We start from the raw sequence: 25,508 nt of genomic DNA, 5'->3' as shown, positions 1-25,508 counted from the left end.
CCCTTGTGAAGTTTATCTATTGACTTTTCTTAGAAGCTTTTTAGATTCTAGACAGTCACATCCTCCATTCTTAAGACAACATGGGCTTTTCATTTTATCATTCCTTTCTGAAGACCTTACAGAGGTTTAGTCTGCATCACTTTCTTTTTTTTTTTTTTTTTTTGTGGTGCTGGGATTCAAACCCAAGCCTTGTGCATGCAAGGCAAGCACTCTACCAACTGAGTTATATCCCCAGCCCTGCATCACTTTTTTTTAAAGTATACCACATTATCTTACAGAGTTTTTCCTCTAAGATGGTGTGTGGCGTGAGCTGGCTTATCATTGTCTTGCAGAATATAAAAATATAGGTACGTTTAAAGAACTTTTTTGCTAAAGCTTATGGAAAAAGAGAAGGCATAACAAAAATAACAAACATAAGGGAAATTACAATGGAAACTGTGCCCCTGAATCCTGATTTTCATGCAAGATAGTGTTCAGAATAGTACAATAATAGATGTGGCAACCTGGCACGTGGTAATCACATGACCTTCCTATCCTATGACTTCGTGCTGTATGACTTTGGGGAAATTGCATAACCTTGGGCATCTGTTTGCTCATCTGTAAAGTGAGAAATTTGAGTTACCATTGTATGTGCTTATTCATAACCCTGTGTCCTTGAGAAAAGCTAAATTCTGTTCTGTATAGACCTTTTAAGAAGTCAAGTCAGGGGGCTGGGGAGATAACTCAGTTGGTAGAGTGCTTGCCTTGCAAGTATAAGGTCCTGAGTTCAATCCCCAGCGCTGCAAAAAAAAAAAAAAAAGTCAAGTCAGTATTTAATATACCTAAGAAATTTTTCCATCAAAAACCATTTTCTTGATATGATAAGCTGTTTTCTCAGGAGAGTTCATGTATGTAATGCAGTTCCATTCCTTGATGTTTTTCAATTGAAATGTTAAACTAGTTAACCTTGACTGGCAGCTCATTCATTGACCATTGTTATGGTTTAGATATTAGGTGTCCCCCAAAAGCTCATATGTGAGATATTAGAGGTGAAATGATTGGTTATGAGAGCCTTAACCCAACCAGTGAATTAATCCCCTGATAGGAATTCAATGATTGGTTTCTGAGAGCAGGTAGGGTGTTGCTGGAGTAGATGGGCATTGGGGGAGTGCCTTTGGAATATGTATTTTGTATCTGACAAGTGAAGTCTCCTTCTCTTTGCTTCCTGATATGACTTCTTGAGCCACTTCCCTCCACCACACTCTTCCACCATGATGTCCTGTTTCACTCAAACCTGGAGGAATGGAGCCAGGTGTCTGTGGACTGAGACCTCTGAAACTGTGAGACCCCAAATAAACTTTTCCTCCTCTAAATTTGTTCTCGTCAGATCTTTTAGTTAGAGAAGTGAAAAAGCTAAGACAACCATAATGGTTTTAATGGTATTTGAGTAGCTTTATTTCTCTAAACCTTGGGAAGTAGTAATGTTGTACTAAGTGCTTTGAAAACTGATATTTGCCAAATATCAATTTGTGCTAGATTTAACATATGTGATTTCCCATATTTGTATCTCATTTAATCCTCTCTCAGGATGCCTGTATGTGGTTCTAACATCCCATGATGTATATGCTCTTCCTCATATATTTCCAAATATCTGTATCCCTGTTGTCTAGAGCAGGGTTTTGTTTTTTTAAATTCTAAGATCCCACCTACTTGTTGGTCATGAAATGGATTACAGCTTCAAAAAAGGCATGTAATATCAGCATACTTATAATAAGGATGATTTTTAATTCATATACAGTTTTTTTGTAGGGCACTAGGGCAAAAACTTCAAAGACTATAGAATATCAGAATAACAGATGGTATGAGGGAGAATAGTATATCAGAAGTCATTTAGTTTTACAAATGTTATACCATACATTTTACTTGCTTTGGCATGCATATAATCTCATGAGCAGTATAATGTAGCAACTTACAGTGTGGCTCTGGAATCATACAAACTAAGTTTGAATCCTAGCTATGTATCCTGTACCATTTTAGACATGTACCTCTTTCAGCTTTATCTTATTCTTCAATACAATACATTTTACGGAGCAGTGTTAAGGATTGAATGAAATAATTCATATAAAATGCTTAGTGCTCAGAAAATGTAGTTGATCTTTATTGCCCCTTAAGCCATACCGAGGTGCTTTTAGTACCATTACTATTGCCTGGATGCTTTTCAGGAAGGACTTATTATTTTGATGGACAGTAGTGAAAGTATTCAAGTGTCTGATTCATCTTCTTCGTCTTCCCATTGGCTGCTTGGTGGAAAAGAACTTTCTGTATTCATTACCACTATTTCAGTCAGATTTCTTACCTGGTATTTCATAGATTTTCTTTCCTTTCTTTTTTACTCATCTCCTTGCATTACTTATTTTTTTATTTATATTTTTTACTTATCATTTGCTTTGAACAGACTAGTGTTCATTTTATTTGGGACATAGTATGAAACACTTCCTTTTTGGTGTAAGAAATGTTGAAGGAGCTAAAGAAAGCCTACAGATTTTGCTGTTCTGAAAAATGCTTAGCATTTCTCCAGGCATTTATTGATGGAAGAGTATATCTTTTCTGCTCTCAATACCTAGAAAAGTAAAGGGAGTTATCTAACTCTGGAGAAGACTCTCTCAGTACAGATTACACTTCTCTGTGAATCATAAATTTGAGGCAGTTCTTTAGAGAGAGCCACATCTGTTACCAGTTCCCTCAGCAGCATCATTTTCATCTCCCATGCCTCTTGTCATTTTCTCATTTTCTCCTGTGTTCTCATGATGTTTTGGATAACTCAGGCTGCAGCAATTAAAATCAAATGTGGCTGCTCACCCTCAGATTCTCATGTTTTACATAAAATCCCAATGCACAGAAACAATTATAATTCCATATAATTGACCTGTTACTCATGCTAAATCATCTGTTACTCCATTTTAGTGTGAAGACCTTGAACTGAAAAGTTAGCCTGTGCCTGTTATATATGCAAATGGATTTAAATGTAAAGTAGACTAAAAATCACTCAGTGCCCAGTTTATGATATATTGTGTAGAGAGATGGGAGATAATTTGGAAACATTTAGTTGTTACCAAGAAGTTAGAGATACTTATTGAAAGGTTGCTTTATGGTCTATGTGCTTTTCTAATAATTTCTTTAAAGGGAAGTGTAAAAAGAAGACAATAACTCATCACAGATGTTGATTAATCAGAGCATGATTATGGAGGTTAGCATATTATCATACTGAGGCTGTTAAAAAAAAGTTTTCAAATAGAAGTGACCAAGGGATCATGGCCAGTGTAATGCTTAATGTGTTTTATCTTGTATTAGGTTTTACCAAGAGCTTTAAGTTGGAAATGTTGTACTACTGACTTATTTGGGTTTTATCACGTTTAGAAAGGTACTAACATACTTATTTTCTTAATAGTGTTCTCATATACTTTGCATTGTCCCTTTTGAGTCTCACAGTAATTCTGTTGGTGGTTAATGCTATATTATCTCCTTGTTACAAATATGGAGTCTGAGGCCTAGCTAAATGTGGCCTGTATCAAAACAGTTAAGACTTAAGTTGCTTTGACTAAAGCTGAGATATTAGATTGAGCTTGTTGGATTCTTCTAACTGAAAAAAAAAAAAAAAAAACACTATCAAGATCAGAATAGTTTCCCCTAGGTTTATGGTTGCTCGTTTCGTTTTGGAGTGTTAAGATTGTTGTAATTAAAATCATGACAGAACAATAGCCTCATGTCAACCCTTTTTTGAAAACATTTTAACATCTGTGTCAGCTTTCAAATCTTTTAATGAAAATGAACAGAATTCCCAGGTTGTGTTTAACCCTTAAAACGGAAAAAAAAATCAGCCACTAAATCAATGAAAATACATGGGATCAGAGACTACATTAACATTTTAAGATATAATTTGTAAGAATTCTTCATTGATTCCAAGGTATATAATCTCCCACTGAAATACTTTGTGAACATGCTAGGGTTTGCCATTTTTTTGTTTGTTTTGGAGATCTGCACTTGCAAATTCAGTTTTTAAGGTCAAGTATGGAATTCATTGTTCATTTTTTAAAGAAGTTTCTTTTTCTTTGTACTGGGAATTGAAGCCTGGGCCACTATACCGCTGAACTACATCCCCAGCCCTTTATGTTTGGTTTTTTGAGACAGGGTCTCACTAAGTTGTTTAGAGCCTCTCAGAATTGCTGAGGCTACCTCTAACCTGCGGTCCTGCCTCAGCCTGTTGAGTTGCTGAGATTACAGGCATGTTCCTGTACACCTTGCTGGAAGTTTTTTTCTTTTTCTTTTTTTTTTTTAAATTTGATCTGTTTGGGATCAAATCCAGCCCTTGCACATGCTATGCAAGCACTCTACCACAGAGCAAGATCCCCAGCCCTGACTTTCTTTTATTGTTCTTTGGTTCTTACAGTTTCCAATAGCTGTTAGCATTTATAATGGGTACTTATGTTTTAATTGACAGCACATATATGGTAATATCTGTTTTCCTCCAACGGCCCTGTCCTTAAAAAAATTAAAGAGTAATAACTGACACTTATATGCATCAACTTTCAGACCTTTTCTTTATGTTTGTGTACTTTTTAAAATAAAAATATACGTTATTGTAGAGTCTATTTTTAAACCTGTTTTTTCTTCACAGTATGTCATGAACATCATTCCAGATCAACCAAATGTTCTTCCACAGTGCTCATTTAAAAAACTTTTCATTTGGAGCCAGGCATGGCTTGTAATCTGAGTTGGGGCACACTTGTAATCTGAGTGGCTCAGGAATCTGAGACAGGAGGATCATAAGTTCAAAGCCAGCCTCAGCAATTTTAGTGTCACAAAATAAAAATATAAAAAGGTCTCAGCATGTGGCTCAGTGGTTGAGTGCCCCTAAGCTCAATCCTTGATACTTACCCTCCCAAAACAAAAAGCAAAAGAGCCTTTCCATTTGGAAATAATGGTCAAGTCACATACATTTGTAAGAAATAATGTAGAAAGACCCTATATAATGTTTCTCTCCAATGGTAAGATTTTTGTGTAACTGTGTCACAACAAGGAAATTCTTGTACACTGATCTTATTAAGATTTTATCAGTTTTACATGTACTCCTGTATGTATTTGGTTCTTTGCGTTTTTATCAAATGTGTAGATTTAATGTGATTATCACCACAGTCCAGATACAGAATGCAAAAGGTTCTTTAAAAATTATTTTTTTAGTTGTAGATGGACAAAATAACTGCATTTTATTTATTTATTTATTTATTTTATGTGGTGCTGAGGATTGAACCCAGTGCCTCACACATGCTAGGCAAGTGCTCTACTACTGAGCCACAAACCCAGCCTGCAAAATGATCTTTAATGGTACACTTTTTTACCTATGGACTTCTTCTTCCTTAGTTTATCCCTAATCCTTGACAAATTCTTATCCGTTTTTCTTCTGTGGAATTATGCCATTTCAAAAATCTTACTAATACCATCTAAAATAGTTGCTTATTAAATATTCTTTTTATGGATATAATGTCATTTATTTGAATGATCAACTTTTGTTGGAAATTTAAGCTTTGCATTTTATCACTTGTGCAAACTACTGATGTATCTATTGTTTTGTACATATTATTTCCTTAGGAAACGTATCAGTAGTCACAATTTTTGGATTGAGATTTGAAGGTGGTTAAGTAATGCTTCTGATTTATATTGATGAGTTGCCTTAAAAGTTCCTCAATCTATTATCTCACTAGCTGAGTACTAGAATGCTTGTTTCCATAGTCTTTCAATATTGGGTATGATTGTTGTATTTTTAATTTTGTCATCTTGATAGACAAACAATGTTATTTTCTTGTTTGAATTTAATTTTAATGTAATAAGTGAGGCTGAATATTTAATGTGTGTCTTGGTCACCTATCATTCCTTTTTAAATTGCTTTAACCCATATTCCATTCGATCATTAATTTTTTCTTATCAATGTATAATACTTTGTTACACACTAAAGACTTCAGTTCTTTGTTATATGTAGTTTCTTTTGTTGATGTTTTGTAGTTTTTTTAAAAAGATTTTACCTCCTTGGTAAATTTATTCTGAGGATTTGTTGTTGTTGTAAATGGAATTTTTTTCCTAATTTGTTTTCCAGATAGTTCACTATTAGCATAATGAAATATTGCTGATTTTTTTGTCTTGATTTTGTGTCTTGTAACTTTGCTGAATTCCTTTATTATTTCCAACAGATTTTTGGTGGAGGCCTAAAGGTTTTGTTATATATAAGAGCATATGGTCTTCACACAAGGACAGTTTGTCTTCTTCCTTTCCAATTTTGATGCCTTTATTTTTTTCCCTCGAGCATTTGCTCTAGCTGACACTTCCAGTAATATATTAAATAGAAGTGTTGAAAGTGGACATAGTTATCTTTTCAAAATACTAGTGGAACAGCTTTCCATTTTTCCCTGTTCAGTATTCTACTAACTGTGATTTTTGTCATATATCACTTTTATTGTTTTGAGGTACATTCCTTCTATAACTAATTTGTTGAGCTTCTATCATGAAGGGATGTTATTTTTATCAGATGCTTTTTCTGCATATATTGAAATGATCATATGATTTTTGTGCTTTATTCTTTTAATTTGGCATATTGCATTTATTGATTTTTGTATATTGAACCATTCTTGTATTTCTGGAATAAATCCTACTTGATTGTGGTGAATGTTCTTTTTAATGTGCTGTTGAATTTGGTTTCTAGTATGTTTTTGCAGACTTTTGAATTTATGTACATCAAGTATATTCAATTGTTGAATTGTAGTTTTCTCTTTTGTTTTTGTCCTTATTGTCAAATATATATATGCATATATATATATAAAATCAAATTTTCTTTCTGATTCTATGATACTTTCTAGTATGAAAACTTGTAATTTTTATATTGTTAAGTGTATTAAGGATTTTTAAATGGTTTCTGCATTTGGAGATATGCATGGAAAGCCTTTCCCTCCAAGATGGAGGTGAAGTATATATTATAACTTATTTTCTTTTTTCAATAGTTCTTTTCTTCTTTTTTCCCCCTGTACTGGGGATCATATCCAGAGCCTCACACATGCTCAGTATTTCAATTTTCAGATTTAAACATTAATTCATCTGATTCATTTTATTGTAGAGTATGAGTTTTTTCCCCATAAAACATTAGCGAATTTAGGGTTGGGGTTGTAGCTCAGTGGTAGAACACACACCTAGCATGTGTGAGGCACTGGATTCGATTCTCAGCACCACATGAAAATAAAATAAAAATAAAGGTCCATCAACAACTAAAAAAAATTAGCAAACAGTTCCAGCATCATTAAGCTAATAATCTATTCTTATACCACCAAATTGAAATAGCTACCTTATTTTGTCCTATATGATCCACGTTTGAACTTTCTCTTTGTCACTAATCTAGGTGTCTTTTTCAGTGTTGTGTGTATTAAAGTGGGAAGTATGAAGAAGGAAGAGTAGAGTAGGTCATCAGATCTGTTGGGAAATGGTAAGTTTCCCTCTTTGAAGCTACAGAAATTTTAAAAAAGGAAACATCTGAATGTGTAAAACATTATAGCATGTACTCTAAAAATAGCAAACTAAAAGTAAAATGAGGTCAGAGTGAAATTATCTGAAGTTTATAACAAAGGACTAATAACACATGAAGTGTACTTTCAAAATTTCTGTGGAAACATTTAGATATGTATATCTGTAGATCACACTGTTATCATACAGTATTCTAGGCTTGCAAATCTTCAGCTTCACTAGGTTATGCTGGTTTACCAAAGTTTATGTATTTGTTTGCCTGTTATTTCTCAGTTTTTTAAGCTTCTCTCACAGGAAATATATATTGTCAGGAACATACATATTTCTGCTTAAATAAGAGAATACCATGCATGCAACTATGCAAGTTATTCAGTTAATAATCCTTGTCTTATGGTTCATTCCAGTACAATTTTTTCTCATCTATCACAGAGACCATGTTTAATTTTCTTCAGCACCACCCTCATACCCTTTTTAAATGGTATATACAATGGAGTTCAATTCAGCATTTTGCATTGCTTCTTAATTATTGTCCTGTAAAATGTTTTAGTCTAAGGTTGTCCATCCTTTCTTTTAAACGTGATAAATGTTTAAGAATAGCAGGTCAGTGGTCTTACAGAGTGTCCTATATTTGGTACTTGGATGCTGTCTTCCTTGTAGTATCATTTACCTTATTCCTCTGTCTTGTGTTTTCCCTCTAAACTGGAAGTTATATCTAAAGGTTAACACTTTTGGTTAGACTGTATCTCAGGGGGTATGAATATCATGTTGGAGCGTACCAGAAGAAATGTACATCTTGTTGATCCACCATGAGTGTTGTTAAGATTGACCCTAGAATGGAATGGTGACAGTCTAGTACTTCTATGGTATGGATATCTCCCCCCCCAGTATTGAAAATAATCTGTAAATTGTAAATTTGTTACTGTACAAATGTTCAATTTGATGCCAGCCATTCATATAATTATTTTAACATTAATTGCTAACCCTTGTATCAGTATTTTTTTTTAACTTTTGAAGTATATCTTTATTAAGGTGAATAAAAATCATATTTGGAAAAGCTAAAAGGTGAAACCACAGCATTTGATTCCTTTTCAATATAAATAAATATATAAACACCCTTTTGAAATCAGACCCCTGTCAGGTTGACAGTTCTGCTTTTCTTAGGAGCTTAGCTAGAATCTTCATTGATCTACTTCATAAGATAGGTTCCCATTGAAGTTAGACTTTCTTGTTTATTTTTATTTTATTGATTTTAAGGTTTTGAAAACATGAAAATGTACTTCTAAAATATGTTCTTTAAATTTAATAAGAAAAGGCTGAGTAGGTTCAGATGTGGGTATTTTAACTCATGAGTATAAACTTTTTAAAAAATTTGTTCTATTTAGTTATACATGGCAGCAGAATGCATTTTGATTCATTGTACACAAATGGAGTACAACTTTCAGCTTCCGTGGTTGTACAGGATGTAGAATCACACCATTTGTGCAATCATACATGTATAAAGGGTGATGATGTCCATCTCATTCCACCATCTTTCCCACTCCCCTGCCTCCTCCCCTCTCTTCATTCCCTGTGCCCAATCCGAAGTTCCTCCAATCTTCCCTTACCTCCTTGCCCCCCATTATATATCAGCATCCACTTATCAGAGAAAAGAGAGAAAAGATTGGGCCTTTGGTTTATTGGGATTGGCTTATTTTACTTAGCATGATAGTACCCTGTTCCATCCATTTACTGGCAAATGCCAGAAAGTCATTATTCTTTATGGCTGAGTAACATTCCATTCCTTATCCATTCATGTGTTGAAGGACCCCTAGGTTGGCTCCATAGCTAAGCTATTGTGAATTGTGCTGCTATAAATATTGATATGACTGTGTCAGTGTAATATGCTTATTTTAAATCCTTTGGATATATATACTGAGGAGTGGGATAACTGGGTCAAATGGTTGTTCCATTTCTGGTTTTTTGTTTTAATATTTTTTTGCCACAATACCTTTATTTCATTTGTTTATTTTTATATGATACTGAGGCTCGAACATACTGCTTCATTACATGCTAGGTAGGTGCTCTACCATTGAGCTACAACCCAGCCCCCATATCTAGTTTTTTGAGGAATCTCCATGCTACTTTCCAGAGTGGTTCTTATTATGGAAAATTTCAAACATAAAAAAATATAGTAAGATAATCTCCCATGCACCAATCTTGTATTTTCAGCAGTTATCAGTTTATAGCTACTCTTCTGTATATTCTTTACCTTCTCTCTCATTTCCCACCCTGGATTATTTTGAAGAATTCCAGTTGTCATCCTGTCTGTAAATATTTCAACATCTATCCAGAAGATAAAGTCTCTCTGTTTTAAGCATAATCACAGTACCTCCATCACCTGCCCTTCATTCATGTCCATTTTTTTATTGTTTCTTTGCTCTTTTGGAGTCTGTAGCTTAGTTTTCATTACTGAATTCATTTTATAAAAGCAATTTCTTAACCCATTTCATTCTTTTTCAAATGGATGGTCTCTAATCACCTCACTTTTGAGCTTTTCTAATTGTGATTTATGATGTTCTGTCAGAGCTGCTGCCATTTTCTTAATTTCTTTTAGTTCATATTACCACAATTACATTAAAAGTTTTCATCCAATTTGTGAGGATATCTTTCTGGCATTCTTTCATTGTCTGTGGAATGTTATCTTGCTCTGTATTCCCTTTTCTCTTATAGTACCTTGAATGGAATTTGAGCAAAATCTTTTTGTGTTGCTTATTTTTAAGTGAAATGAGCTTTCCCTATGCTTTTTTTTTTTTTTTTTGGTACTGGAAATTGAACTCAGGGGCATTTGACCACCGAGCCACATCCCCAGCCCTATTTTGTATTTTATTTAGAGACAGGGCCTCACTGAGTTGCTTAGTGCCTTGCTTTTGCTGAGGCTGGCTTTGAAATCACCATCCTCCTGCCTCAGCCTTCCTAGCTGCTGGGATTACAGGTATTTGCCACCAGGCCTGGCTCATGCAGTCTTTTAACATTCCAGTGAGTACCTGATAACAATTTTGGAGATTTTCTGGCTCTCAAGGCTATCAAAAATTTGTCTTCATTTCCTTTTGCTCGCTTTCTGATACAATGTGGGCCTTATAGTTATTGGTGGTTTGTATTTTGGGGTTCATTATGATATTTTATCACCTAGTTGTGTTGTAGATGTGGTCCTTAGGTGTGTGGATTTGGTATTCTGGTTGCACTGTTTGCTTTTCAAAAGTGTTTTTCATGTATATCCAGACTATACTAATAAAAAATATAAGTACATACCAGAAATTAGAGGGAAGATGACTGGGGGAGGTAGGAGGGGAGGAAAAGGCAAAGGACTGAGGACTAAATTAGAACAAACTGTATTCCATGCTTTTATAATTGTGTCAGAATGAACCCTATCATCATGTATAACTAAAAAGAACCAATAAAAATAATTTAAAGTGTTTTTATTTGTGTCTTATACATAATAGTAGAGTTCATATTGATATATTCATAAATGCATATAACATACTTTTCTCCATTTCTATCCCCAGCACTTTCTCTTTCCCTCCTCTCCTTTTTTCCTGTGATCCCCTTCCTCTACTCTGTTCAACTTCCTTCTATTTATTTATTTATTTATTTATTTTTAATTGATAGGTTATAGTTATATGTAATAGTGGGATGCATTGTATTATATTCATATGTGCATATAGCATAATTTGGTAACTTCATCCCCCAGTTCTTCCCCTTCCCCTTCCTTCGTCCTTCTCCCTTGGCCCCCTGCCTCTATTCTACTGATCTCCCTTCTATTTTCCAGGTTCTTTATTAATTCCTTTTTTTCTCTCTACTTTCCACATATGAGAGAATGAGGGACCTTGAGGGAGATTCAGCAACTCTTTATTCCTAGAATCCTGATTTTATTTTTTAGTTAGTGTCATTTGCCCAAAAATAGAGGTCAATTTGTTGTTGATGCAATATTAATATTCACCTTTCAGAACCTATAATAATCTTTTGGGTTACTTACGCCAAGTCCCTCATTTTATCTTATAAGTATATCTATAAAGAAGCTGAATTCCAGAGAGGATAAGTATTATGATTTGTATATGAGGCATCCCCCAAAAGCTCCTATGTTAATGCAGGAGTATTTGGAAGTAAAATGATTAGGTTGTGAGAGTTGGAACTTAATCAGTCCATCTTAATTGAATGGACTCAGTGGACAGGTGTGGTGTAGCTGGAGGACATGGGTCACTGGGAGCATGCCCTGAAAGGGTTTGTCTTGCCTGTAGTCCCTTCCACCTATCCCATTTCTTGGCTGCCATGATGGAGTAGCACTCCTCCACCACATACTCCCGCCATGTTGTTGTACTTTACCTTGGGCCCAAATAAATGGACTTGGCCAGCTGACCTTTGACTGAACTAGTAGAACCTCAAGCTACAATAAATTTTCCCTCCTCTAAGTTATTCTTATCACCTGTTTTGGTCAGAGCAGCACAAATCTGACTAACACAGTATGTTACTTTCCTGATGTCACAGCTATTTAGTATAAACCTGAAAACGAGAAGCCAGTCCTCCTGACTTAGTACTTAGAATACTGAAACAATATTCTTATTCCTAAGAGCTTATGTTATATTGAATTTTTAAAAAGTAACAAATTCTACATTAATATTAATATTTATTGATAGTACATTTTTCTAAAACTAAAAAATTCATGAATTTTAAAGTTACTACATTTATTAATATGTTTGATATTTTGTGAGGTGTCAAAGTGAATTGAAATGATTGTTAATTTAAAAACAATGCTTTGGGGTGGGAGGGGTGGGGGGAAGGGAAAAAAATAACAGAATGAATCAAACATTACCCTATGTAAATTTATGATTACACAAATGGTATGCCTTTACGCCATGTACAAACAGAGAAACAACATGTATCCCATTTGTGTACAATAATAAAAAAAAAAAAAAGAAAAAAAATAAAAACAATGCTTTTCTTTATTCTTGGTGGTTCCCAAGTTTACTTTCCTGGCAATTTTATTTTTCTTTTTAATAAGGCAGCTACTAAGATGTAGACTTAAGATATAAGCTTTGAATTTAAAATTCAGGATGGGAATCAGCAAAACTATTGAACCTGACTTGAAACTCATTTTTTGCCTTATTTTGTGATGTCATATTTTTTCAGTGTCCTTCAACATGAGTGAAGTATGCAGTCTTACATTTGCAATTGCTCTCTAGTCATTTCTGTCTCTAATGTTGTTTATATTTTGTTTACAATAGTGCAGAGGATCTTTACCTAGGGTTCAGTAGTAAAATAAAGGACGTGGTTCACTAAAAGCTTTTTGTATTCACAAGTTTTTCCTTACTGGTAATTCTGAGGTTTTTTCCCCTAAAAAAACGAAGTTATTCTTTATAAAAGCAGTCACAGTAAATTTTCTAGTTCTATGTAATTTTCTTTCCATTCTGTTCTTCACTAGTTATAAATAACACATGAAATGACTTTCAAGGTAGAAAGCAAGAATCCATTTTGAAATGTTCTATAAAATAAAGAGTGATTTATGGTTTCATATGATTTGGGCTGAAAGCACTTGGGCTTTGCCAGGTCATCAAAGTCCTGTCAGGGGAATCTATTATTTATTGTTGGATGTGATGGGAGTGGTATAAGTACTTTATTTTATGTTTATCTTATGTAATATAGTGTTAGGAAAAGTCAATTCCAAATACTAATACAATTTTAATAGTATATCATGGAGAATTAATCTGAATATTATAGCTGCAAATGATGACATACAACATTAAGGATGTGGATTAAAGGGGAATTTTGTAAAATGACTGGACAACGTTCTTATTCCTAGAAAAATTTTTAGGTAAGATTCTTGACAGTGTTAATTTCATTTCTTTTTGGCATTGATTTTAACCTAGTCCTTTATTTGATATTGAAATATCTTTAATTTATCTAGATAAGTTTTAGAAAATGGCAGAAAATTAAGACCACACATGATGGTATATGGTCATTCAACATTCCATAAACTTCAAATATGTATATTTTGCTAGCTGCCAACTTTAAAATAGAACCTCATCTGAGCAGGATGTGATAAAACAAATCTCAATTTCCTCCAATGCAATTCTTATGAAATGCTTTTTTCATATCTTGTATTTACATGTGCTTAATAAAATGACTTATCCAAGTCATTGGTATTATATCAGAATTATGTGTGTTTTCTTTGATCCTGTTGCAAGACCAAGTTCTTTGGTACAGCTTTGCCAATGTACTTAATAATACGAAATATTTAAATGATAACATGTTTGATTATTTTGTACAGTGTATGTTAGAGCTTTAAAAGAATAAGTTGTTAGATTTTTGAAGATAAGTAAATGATAAGCAAGTGATAACCTTTTTTCTTCTTCAAATAATTACTCTTCCTGAAGGATTAGGAGGAAGAGGAAAGAGACTCCACATTTATTAAATTTTAGCAACATGCCAAGAAGTACTGTGTAAGACATTTCATATAATTTTGGACCTATTCCTCCCATTTTACAGTTGAAAACATTGCACTTGTATATTTGTACTCTCATATTTTATGGAGTGTTTCCAGTGGAATGCTGTGATTTCATTCTGATCTGAGTTATTTGTTTATACTCATGTTTGACCTTTCTTTGTGGGAGAGACTGTATAATTCATTATAAGCCTATATATGTTCTATATAAGTTCCTCACAAGGACTTTGTGTGAATTTGAGTAGTGATTCAGACATTGTTTACTTTTTAAGCATTAAAAGTTGTTTTATTTTTAAATCAATCAGGGGTTTAAGTGCTATTTAAGCTTACAAATATTTAAATAAAACATGCAGTCACTTACTTATTTTGCCAAATTAATGATACAACCAAAGGTTTGTGTTACTTTTTCCTAAATAAAAATTTATTTTAAACTTAAAGCTCCAATTTTGTGCATGTTATTCTCCATACTGTGAATAGAGTTTTGTTTTTCCCCTGATATATTGATTTGACTATGCCATTCTGGTTAAAATCCTTTTCAAGACGGTCATGTGCTTAGAGGATCAAGTGATTTCAGCCACTTTAAAAAAAATTTAAAAATATTTTAATGTAGTAAGAACATTTAACATGATCTCTACAGTCTTAAAATTTTAAGTGTATAGTATGCCGTTAACTATAAGTACAATGTTGTACAACAGATCACTAGAACTTATACCTCATGGGTAACTGTAACTTTTTATACCCATTTATTAACAGCTCCCCATTTCCTTCTCCCATGGCAACTCCCATTCTATTCTTTGATTCTATAAATTTGCTGTTTTAGATACCTCATATAGGTAGACTCAAGCATTATTTGTCCTTCTTTGACTCACTTTATATTTGCTGTAGTAATGTTCTCAATAACTAAGAAGTAAGAATGATGCAAATGTTCAACATTGGAAGAATTGATAAAGTGAACGTGATGTAGCCATATAATGGAATAATACTCATTAATTAAAAAATACAGAAACTCCAACATAGATGACCCTTGAAAACATTGTGCTAGGTGAAACAGACCAGTCCAACCACTCTTCTTTTCTTTTTTTAAGCATCACCTTTTGGTTCTTCCTTCCTTTACTCTTTGCCAAGAATTCTCCTTTGCACTTACCTTTTTCCTTCTACACCCTTCAATTTAGGTGGTTACAGATCCTGAAAGATGCAGCTAGTATCTATCTGTTCTTTGGAGCTTTCCTTTGCTCCCCTCAACAGTGGGAATGTTTCCTTCCATTGTGTTTCTGTAACAGTTTGAAATAGACGCAATATTTTAATCTCTTAAATTATTGGTCTTCAGACTCAGAGCTTTTCCAGGTTAGGAATTAAAGTTTTTTTTTCCTTCACCACCTATGAGTCTGCTCTAGCCTTCCTGTCCTTTCCCTTTCCCCAATTTTCTTTTTTTCCTTTTCTTTTGCAAGTAGCTGAAGAGAATCTACTGCATGCCTTCTTCCTGTGTTCAAGTAACTTTGTTTGTTGAATGGGTGGGAAGATATATGAGAATTTGGCTAGAAAGACCTTGCTATCTGTATTCTTAGTTCTTATTTTAATTATTCTTAGCATGGAGATAATATACCCTTGCCATTTAACATTGGGACTGTTTATTGATTTGACAAACTTGTGGGAATGTCTAGATGGAAGTATTATAGAAAAAAAACAAATGATAGTTGTTTTGGTTTTATATAATCTGGACTCAAATCATATTCAGAATTGAAGTCCATTTTTGGCATTGCTTCATCAGCAGATACTTGACCTGACAGTGTTGATTATAGGCATGAATATAATCACATACATATCTGCCTACCCAAAGTCATAGGTATTTTGGGCCAAATAGAGAAGAGTAATGTAATATTATTGTCTGACACTGGAGCTGGCATCTCATGAAAATGTGTATGTTTGGAGTAATGTTAGATGAAAGTAGCACTTCCAAATATTTTCTGAAGAATAAGAGTAGATGGTATTCATTTTGCAACTACCATTGCCAACAACTAAACAGTACTATAAGGGATATTCCCGTTGATGAAACAGTGACTCAGACAAGTCAAGTGACTTGTCCAAGGTTGCATAGCATGTTGATTAACAAATCTAAGATTCAAAGCAAGGTCTGTCAGATTGAGACCAGGCCCATTTTATTGTGTTGCCAGTACTGCCCTTATATACTTAGTCTCAAACTTCTTTCCAAGTCTGAGATAGTAAATTAACATGGTTTTTGAATTGGCAATACTGAATTAGTTGGTATTTGGCAACATGCCCAAGCCGATTTCCTCACATGGCTATTACTTCCTGCCTCAAATGATTATAATGAGAAATACATGAGCTGATATACACTAAAATGTGATGTGAAGAGTAAAACCCTATAATGTTAAGTAGATTTGTTAATGCTATTATTACATGTAAAAATTTTGATCTTTAACTTGCTAATTCTTCCTAAGTATTTTTTTGCTTTTGTCCCTTTAACTAAACCATATATTGGCTTTTAAAGGTTCATAGTGATTACATTTCATTAACAAGGAAAGTTATTTCTTTAAGCGGAATGAAAAGTTCAGATAGCTTAACATGAAATATATTAGTTTTAGCTGATTAAACTTCCTCTCTCTCATTTATTTCTGCTCAGAATTCTCAGTTTTTAATAAAAATTATATCAAAAGTTACTGTTGGAACTTTATGATGGTTTTTCTGATAATTTATATTTAATGGTCATATTCAGTACATTTGGTCAGAACTTCTTTTTTTGAACTAAATATTATATGCCCACAAAGTGTTCAACACTGGGAAACTAGTTCTGGAAGATAGAATGACTTTTTGTTTAATGTGGTTTCTAAGTAGAGATTGTGGCAATTCCTTCCATGTGCCTATTACTTTTTACATAAAGAAGATAGCCTTTCCTTTTCCTAAAATCCTTGACCCTTAGTATGTAGTTTATACTCAAGCCAAAAGAATGATGGTGTCTTTTCTACTACGTAAAATTGCAAGAGAGGATGCATCATGGTAGTGGTAGCTCTATAGAGTTGCACTAAACTTTAAAAACGTGCTGTATTTGTATGACTGATATAAAGGATTTAACAGCCTCTATTAAATTCAGATCTTATGATAAAAAGTTATGGAAGGGTCTTGTAGCATAGAACATTAACTATCTAATGTAGCAGAAAATCTGAATTTCTTTTATTGGAAAAGCATTAACTTTGGTAGTTTTTAAATTTTTTGTTCATACTGGTAGTACTAATATATATTTCATTGTATGTTAATTAGCTTTATGTCATGAATACATTTGACTCCAGAACAGTAATGCTTTCTTTTCAAACTGATGTCCTGACCAAACAGGAAAATAATACATATTTTAAGTGACCTCTTTAAAAACCAGCATATTTCTGTAACTAAAAATTGTGGGCCATACTGCATCAGAAGCATTGTGGCTTTGGATTTAGGTCTAAGTTCAGATTTCAACTCTAGAATCTTTTATTTTTAAGCTGTAACAAAGTTAACATATTTGAATCCCAGGTTCTTTTTCCTTTCTAGACTGCATCAGATTCTTATCTTTCAGTGCAGTTGTATCAGATTAATTAGTGTGTTGACATGGTTTCTAAATAACAAAGCTCTATATGAACAGTATGCTTCTAGTTGCTCATTATGATAATTTTCAGGTAAAAAGAATTTAAGTTCTTCTTTTTATAGAATATTTCTTCCACATAATAATTTCATTATTAATCATATCTGTTTAAGAAATATCAAGCAGTGTAATTGATACAGATTTTACAATTTCAAGTGTAAGGATGGGCCTCTTGTTAAACTGTTCTGTATAATGACAGCATGAATTGAACGTTTTATGTAAAATATATATATATTTCTACATTCTAAATGATATAGGTATGTGTTTTTATAGGTTTGCCTGAATCCATCATTGCGGCTGCATGTTCAAGGAGTGGCCAGAGGGTTCTGCATGTTGATTCGTAAGTTTTATCAATGGTAGCATTTAATACTTCCTAAATTTCTCTATACAAGATTGAAATTCAGTAAGACACACACACTTATATATGCCTGTAGATGTGTGTGTGTGTATTTATGTAATGTGTGAATTTCTTAAAAGTTAGAAAATGGGTCAGAATTAGTTAATTTTTACTAATAATATGTAAAATATAAAGCACATTAATATAATATTAATATATATTAAGTGTATATTATGTCTTTAACTTTTAATATAAATTTAATGTAAAATTTAGCATGATTATATTCTTTAAAATAGGGATCTTTTGTTTTTGAGAGCAAGTCTAATGTATCATTTTATTTTCTTTAAATGTGATTTTGTTTTTTAAATAATAAATAATTCTCCAAGAGGCTTGTAAACCCCACATCTGTCCTTTTCCATATATATATATGTGTGCATGGGTGCATACAACCCGTATATTTATTATTTTTTTTCTTGGTACCAGGGATTGAACCCAAGGGCATTTAAACACTGAGCTACATCCCCAGCCCTTTTTCTTTTTTAAATTTTGAGACAGGGTCTTGCTAATTTGCTTAGGGCCTCATTAAATTACTGAGGCTTGCTTTGAACTCAAAATCCTCTTGTCTCAGTCTCCTGATCTGCTGGGATTACAGGTGTAAGCCACCACATGTGGCTCTGTACACTTGTGTTTATGCTTCATAATTGATTGCTCTAGAGTTTGGCCAAGAGATTTGAGTATGTGGTTTTCTTCATCAAAATTTAAACTTAGAGAAATCTTAACCAGGAAAAAATGTCTAAGCTGAGTGTCATGGCACACAATTCTGAAGTCTTAGTATTTCAGAAGGCTGAGGCAAGAGGATTGCAAGTTTGAAGCCAGTGTCAGCAATGCAGGTAGGCCTTAAGCAACTTAGCAAGACTCTGTCTCAAAATTTAAGGGAAAAGGGTTGGTGGTGTAACTCAGTGATTAAATGCCCCTGGATTCAATCCTCAGTTAAAAAGAAAAAGAAAAAATGTTTCGAATTATGTTTTCCTTTAAATGTGATGATAAAAAGGGTATTAATGAAAAACTGAGGTTTAAGATAAAGCATTGTTTAAATCTCTGTATTCATACATTCCCCTACAGCAAACCCCTAATCTTCTACTTGTCTACATTGTGTTTTGACTATGTATCTTGACACTTTAATTATTCATTGACTAGAAATAGAACAGAAAGAAATTGAAGTGTATTTTCTCTTGGATATTAATTGCATTATTTTCCAGAATTCCAGAAAACAAAGTATGAATAGATTTGTATACTGACTTCCCATATATTATCCCATTGTAAAATATCTAGAAATCCAAAAGGGCGCATTAGTTAATTTACATTTAACCCATTCTAAGTTTATTTTGAAAGCATAGTAACATCTTGGTTATTGGGTGGAATTTCTAAATTGCATTCACTTTTCTTCTTCGTTTTTTTAAATTCAGTTTTCATATGATGCCTGCCTTTGAAATTCTCTTCTCATTATTGTATGCACAACTGATTGTGTTAACCTTTCATTTGAGTCTTTTTAAAATTATTATGAATTCACATACCAAAATATCTGCCATCTTAAAAGCTCAGGTACATGGCCAGTATGCTTTAAATTAACATACACACACACACACACACACACACACACATATGCACACAAATGTGTGTGTATACACACATACATATGCACACGAATGTGTGTGTATACACACGTACATACACACATATATACACAAATCTATTTTGAGAACCTTAGTTATTTTAAAATTCAAAATAAAATGGTTCCTGTTAATTTCTTGAAGATAAGAGAGGTAGTAAAAGTTATTAATTGTTAAGCTCATTATATGCCAGTTACTGTATTAATTTCTTTACATATGTAATTTAATTCCCATCATCATCAAGTGAAAGTAGATGGTATTATCCAAATTTAAAAAGTGGGAAATATGAGGCAAGAATAGGTGAAGTAATTTGTTGAATTTTACCAAGAAAGTATGTGTTTAACTTTAGTTTTAAATTTATTTTGTTTTCTTTTTTTCAAAACCTGAAGTTTTCTCTGAATGAAAAATATTTTGGAAAACACATTGGGTTTATTCATATTCTAAAAATAGAGTTCGATTTGGGGTATAAGAAACTAGATCTTTTACTGTGAGAAACAGTGACTCAATTAAAAAAGCTCCATACTGTGGTTGGCTTAAAACCTTAGAACTTAATAAAAATAAAATTTCAAACTGACAAAACTCTTTTTTTCTTCTCTTGTAAATCCTCAAGTTTGTTGATTTTTAGGAGTTTAGATACATGTAAATACGATTCTCCTAGATCTTTTCTTTTATTTAACATTTTAAAATTTAAATTATATTTATTTTAACTGATACATAAAACACAAAAATTACACACTTCTGTGGGATACCATGTGATCATGTGTTTTGGGGTGCTAGAGATGGAATTCAGGGCCTCACACATGTGACAGGTGATCTTCCACTGAGCTCTACACCAGCCCTCCATCTGATGTTTTGATACATGTGTACATTGATTAATATTTTAATCAGGTTAAACATATCTGTCTTCTCAAACATTCATCATTTCTTTATGTTAAAAACACTAATCCTTTCTTCTAGCTTTTTGAATCATACCATATTTACTATTATAATAATTAATAAAGCATAATTATTATTTTCTGTTACCACATCAGAATTTTTTAGCTGCCATTTAAGTATCCTGTGGTCAACTTCTCTTCCTTCCATCAACTCTCCCAGGTCTCAGAGCTACCATTTTATTCTCCACTTCATTTTTTTTTTTAATTCCACATGAAGGAGATCATATAGTAGTTTTCTTTCTGTGTCTGGCTTATTTCACTTAACATAATTGATCTTCACTTCCATCCATGTTGTTGCAAATGGGGATTTCATTATGTTTATTGCCAAAAAATACTTTATTGTTTCTGTGTATCACATTTTATTCATCCATTCATTAGTTGACCACAGGTTGTTTTCATTTCTTGGCTGCAATGAACATGGAAGTGCAGCTATCCCTTTGACATCCTGATTTCCATTGGATATACACTCTGTAGCAGGAGTGGTAGATCACATGGCAGTTCTATTTTCAAAAATTTGAGGAATCTCTAGATTGTTTTCCATTATTTCTTTACCCGTTTACATTCACACTAAGAATATACAAGATTCTCTTTTCTTTACATCCTTGTCAGCATTCATTTATCTTTAATCTTTTTGAAAAAAGCCATTCTTACTAGAGTGAAGGGATACCTCATTATGGTTTCAATTTTTATTTTTCCTGAGCATTGGTGATGTTAAACTTATTTTTTCATATACCTGTTGGCCATTTATGTCTTCTTTTGAGACATGTCTATTTAGGTCAATTGCCCATTCTTAATCGGTTTATTTTTATTTATTTTTTGTTAGTGAGCTTTAGGAGTTCCATATATATTCTAGATATTAACCCCTTTTCATATGTATTGTTTGCAATTATTTTCTCCTATCCAGTAGAGTTGCTTTGCACTCCGTTGATTGTTTTCTTTGCTATGCAGAAACCTTTCATTTGTTCTAATCCATTTCGTCTATATTTGCTTTTGTTTCCCGTGCTTTTGGAGTCTTACCCAGAAAATTATTGCATATTCTGATGTCCTAAAGGGTTTCCCCTATATTTTCTTCTAGTAGTTTCATAGTTTTATATATTACATGTAAGTATTTAAACCATTTTGGTTGAGTTTTGTAACTAGTGGGACATAGGGGGTCTATGATTCTCTTAGAGCAAAGTTTAGATTGAGTTGCCCAAATGGGCACCATTATTTGAGGTTAATGATTGCTTTCTACATTATTGATATCTCCTGATCTGAATTTTTCCTCAGCTCCAGGTCCATACATCCTGCTGTCTTACATCTTCATCTAGCTGTTCCACTGCACCTTAAACTTACCATGGTTAATACTGATTTTATGTTTCTCATCCTTGCCTCAAAATGCACAGTACCCACCAAAAGAGCATTCTGTTCCTAATCTTTTGGATGGCAATATTATCTACCAGACACTTGGGAACTTCTGTTGATTTTCTCTTCTTTACCCTCCACATTTATTCAGCCACCAGGTTCTATAGATGATGATGATGATGATGATGATGATGATAGCTAACATTTATTGAGCTATCCCAGACACTGTGCTCTATAGTTTGAAAACAAAATTTCACTGACTTCCCTTAAATTTAGTATCTTTCTACCATATGCACTTCTCTTCTTCTCTGTCACTTCCTTAGTTCAGTCCCTCCCTTGTCATTTCTCCACTAGCTAAGCTTAAAACCTCCTAATATCCAGCCCTCCACTGTCATTTACCATGTTTAGCCAGTCATATCTTTCTGCTGTATGAAATCTGTCAGTGTCTCTCTGCTATTTTAGTGATTTTTCCAACATAAAAGTCTTATATGGAAATATAAGAAACTGGAATAGATGAAAGCAGAGCTACTGTAGTTGAGATGAATTTGTCTGGGTCAGTTTAGACATAACTGGCTTAAAGAAGAAAGTCTAAATTTTTGGTATGTCATACCGTACCCTCTATGATCTGGCAAGAGCCCTTTCTCCCTTCAACTGTACACACCAGTGATTCTGAAATTTGCAATAACCAAGCATGTCATAGTCCTTTCCATGTTCCTGCTTTCTATCTGAGGTTCATGTAAGCTTATCTCTGCCTGGATTGCTCTTCTCTACTTCTTAGCCTGGCTAACTTCTATTTGTTTTTTACCATTCAGCTAACATGCCTCCTCCTTAGGGAAGTCCTCCTTCCTTAAAGGGCCCTTGATATGTGTCACAGATATGTGTGGGTTTTCATAACATTATATGAGTATGATAGCACTTATCACATTCTTAATCATTCACTTCCCTTTCTCCTGGAGCCTAAATGCTTCTAAATCATAGAATTTACTCATTTTTGTATCTTCAGCACTTAGCTTTGTTACTGCTCTACAATTAGATACTTGATGAATGGATGGATAAATATTAGTATTTATAATTGTATGTGTAAATTTTTTTCTGGTAATGGTAAGTTTGGTTATGAATAACTTTTATCAATTACACAGAAATTTTGGACAAATGGCTGTTGTTAAGAGATATAATTCATGGATAAAATTTAGAGGATACAGTTAATAATCTTGGCCTTTATTCTTATCTGGCTTTTATATTATCTCTAGTCATGTGTTTTTATTGAGTATTTACTTTGTTCAAGGACTTGTGCTAAATGTTAAGGATGCAGAGGTGAATTCTATTACTCAAAAGACTGTGAGTCTTTTAAGGGAAATGAACAAGTATGCAGACAATGATGTGTGCTGTGTAAATTATATATGTGTGTACCTGTGCATGTATATGTATATATGTGTATGTATATATTATATATGTGTGTGCATGTGTGTGTATGTGTACATAATATAGCTATGGAGGACACCTGGCTCATGGAGAGGGCTTCCCATTAGAGTCAGTACCATAGCTAAGTCTAGACAGACAAGTTGCATAGGATGAAATGGTTTGGATTGGAGCTGGGAAGGGTATTTTACACAAGTGGAGCAACAAGTGCAAAAATTTAGATAAAAGAGAACATGGTTTGTTTGGAACAGTACAGGTAGTTGATTATGAATGGCACAGAGACTATATGACTGAGTGGATGGACTGGGAGTGAATTATAAAGATGAGGCTGCAAAGTGTGCAAGTCAAGGAATTACTTCATCTTATAGGCATTAGGGAACTATTGAATGGCCTTAAGCATAGAAATGAAATCATCAGATGTATGTTTTAGGACTACACAGTGGAGAGTGGGTTAGAGAAGTTGAGGCAGAGATTAGCTAGGTGGCTGTTTGCAGTGATATAGTTGAGAGATAATTACCTGAACTAAGATGGATAAAAGGTAAAAATATTTGAGTTTATATCAAGAATTTTGGTAGTCAATCACATATAGTAGGTGAGGAAATGGGAAAAATTAAGATGGGGCATTTGGTGGATGGTGATGTCACCAAATTGCCAATTCGTTTACTAATGTTAAGAATTTAGGCTTAGGGATCAAGCTGGGGAAGGTAAGGTAAATGTGTTCAAAATTCGAAGTGTTGAGTTTGAAGTGCCAATACCATATCTAAGTGAGGAGATTCTGTCAGATATGTTAGGAACCTGAGTCAGAGATCTAGAGCTGGAGATAAGATATTTGGGCACTACCTGTAAACAGGTAGTAGTTTGGACCAAAGAAGTAAATATAATCACCCTGAATATGTATGTAATGTAACACAAAACAGATAAGAATAGAAACCTGGCAAGGGCAACTCTTAAGGCATGGGCAAATGAAGAGAGCCTATCAAAGAAGATTGAGAGGAAACACTCAGAGATTTAGGAGGAAAGCAGGAGGGTGGGAAATTTTATAAAGCTGGTAAATTTACTCCTAGAAAGCCTTAATATCTATACATAATGTAGAAGAGGAGGTCTGATGTTATATTGTGGTCTGGTCATTCTCAGGATCTTAGGTTGATATGATCTCCATTATCTGATCAATAAATATTGCTGGAAAGTCACCTTAATTATAGGTTTCTGAAAATACCATATCGGTCTTTGCTTCTCTATTAGTTGCCTGGACTAATTAATAGTGTACAAAGTAATTTTCATAGGTGAGTGAGTTTTTGGTAATTCTAAGATTTACCAATTTTCCAGAAATTTTTGATTGATGGACCTGGAAGAAGAACTAACCTGGGGAGTTACAGTCCTAGAAAGATATTTTTGGATTAAAATTATGTTTCCTTGTCCTTCTTTTTATTTCCTTTCTACCTATCTTTTATTTCTTCTACCTCAAAATTAGAATTTGACTGGAGCTGCATAGTGAAAAATTTGTTTACTAAGGTAGGAAGTATGGACATTTATTATTTTTGTTTGCATCTTTGGGGATTGAGCCCAGTATCTCATGCATGTTGTGCGAGTGCTTTATTAAGAATTGTCTTTAATGTCTTTGTCTTTCCCTCAAACCCCTATTTAGTCCTTCAGCATATCCTGTCAGCTCAACTTCTAAGACAACCCAAATCTAACTCTTTTACGCCTTCTTTACTCTTCCTTCCAGTTCATTCCACCATCATTTACCATTGGGCTACTCAAATAATCTCCTTATTGTCCTGTTTCCACTATGGCCCCCAGTAATTGACCTTTCCCTGCTTCCTAAGTTCATCACATATGACTGTCTTCCTTGTTCACTGTACTCTACTATACTTATCATTATATATGGTTGTTTATTATTTATAATATTGTTTGTACCTTTTGGGTTTTTTTGTCCTTTGTCTTTCTTGCCAGAGATTTGTAATTTTTTTAGTCTTATCAGAGAACCAGCTTTTGCTTTGCTAACTCCGTCAGTAGTGTCTTGGTTTTCTGTCTAATTTATCTTTATTATTTCCTTCCATATACTTTCTTTGGCTTTGAATCACTCTTGTTCTTTTTCTAACTTCTTGAATTAAATTCTTAACACTTGATTTTTAAGCATTTTTTTTCATTTTTT

At 33.5% G+C, this 25,508-nt stretch overlaps 1 protein-coding gene across 2 annotated transcripts in view; it reads left to right on the top strand.

Moving 5' to 3' along the window:
* The window catches only part of Chm (CHM Rab escort protein), a 166,703-nt gene that overhangs the window by 3,451 nt on the left and 137,744 nt on the right, over positions 1–25,508 (top strand). For both annotated transcript variants that reach the window (XM_047536712.1, XM_047536711.1), the window contains exon 2: positions 17,922–17,988. In XM_047536712.1, the coding sequence (XP_047392668.1) occupies positions 17,922–17,988 (67 nt within the window). The remainder of the gene's footprint in view (positions 1–17,921; positions 17,989–25,508) is intronic.

This window comes from Sciurus carolinensis, chromosome X (genome assembly GCF_902686445.1).
Source record: "Sciurus carolinensis chromosome X, mSciCar1.2, whole genome shotgun sequence".
Lineage (NCBI taxonomy): Eukaryota > Metazoa > Chordata > Mammalia > Rodentia > Sciuridae > Sciurus > Sciurus carolinensis.
Note: the sequence above shows the minus strand (reverse complement) of the source record. Positions and strands in the feature narration are given on the sequence as shown.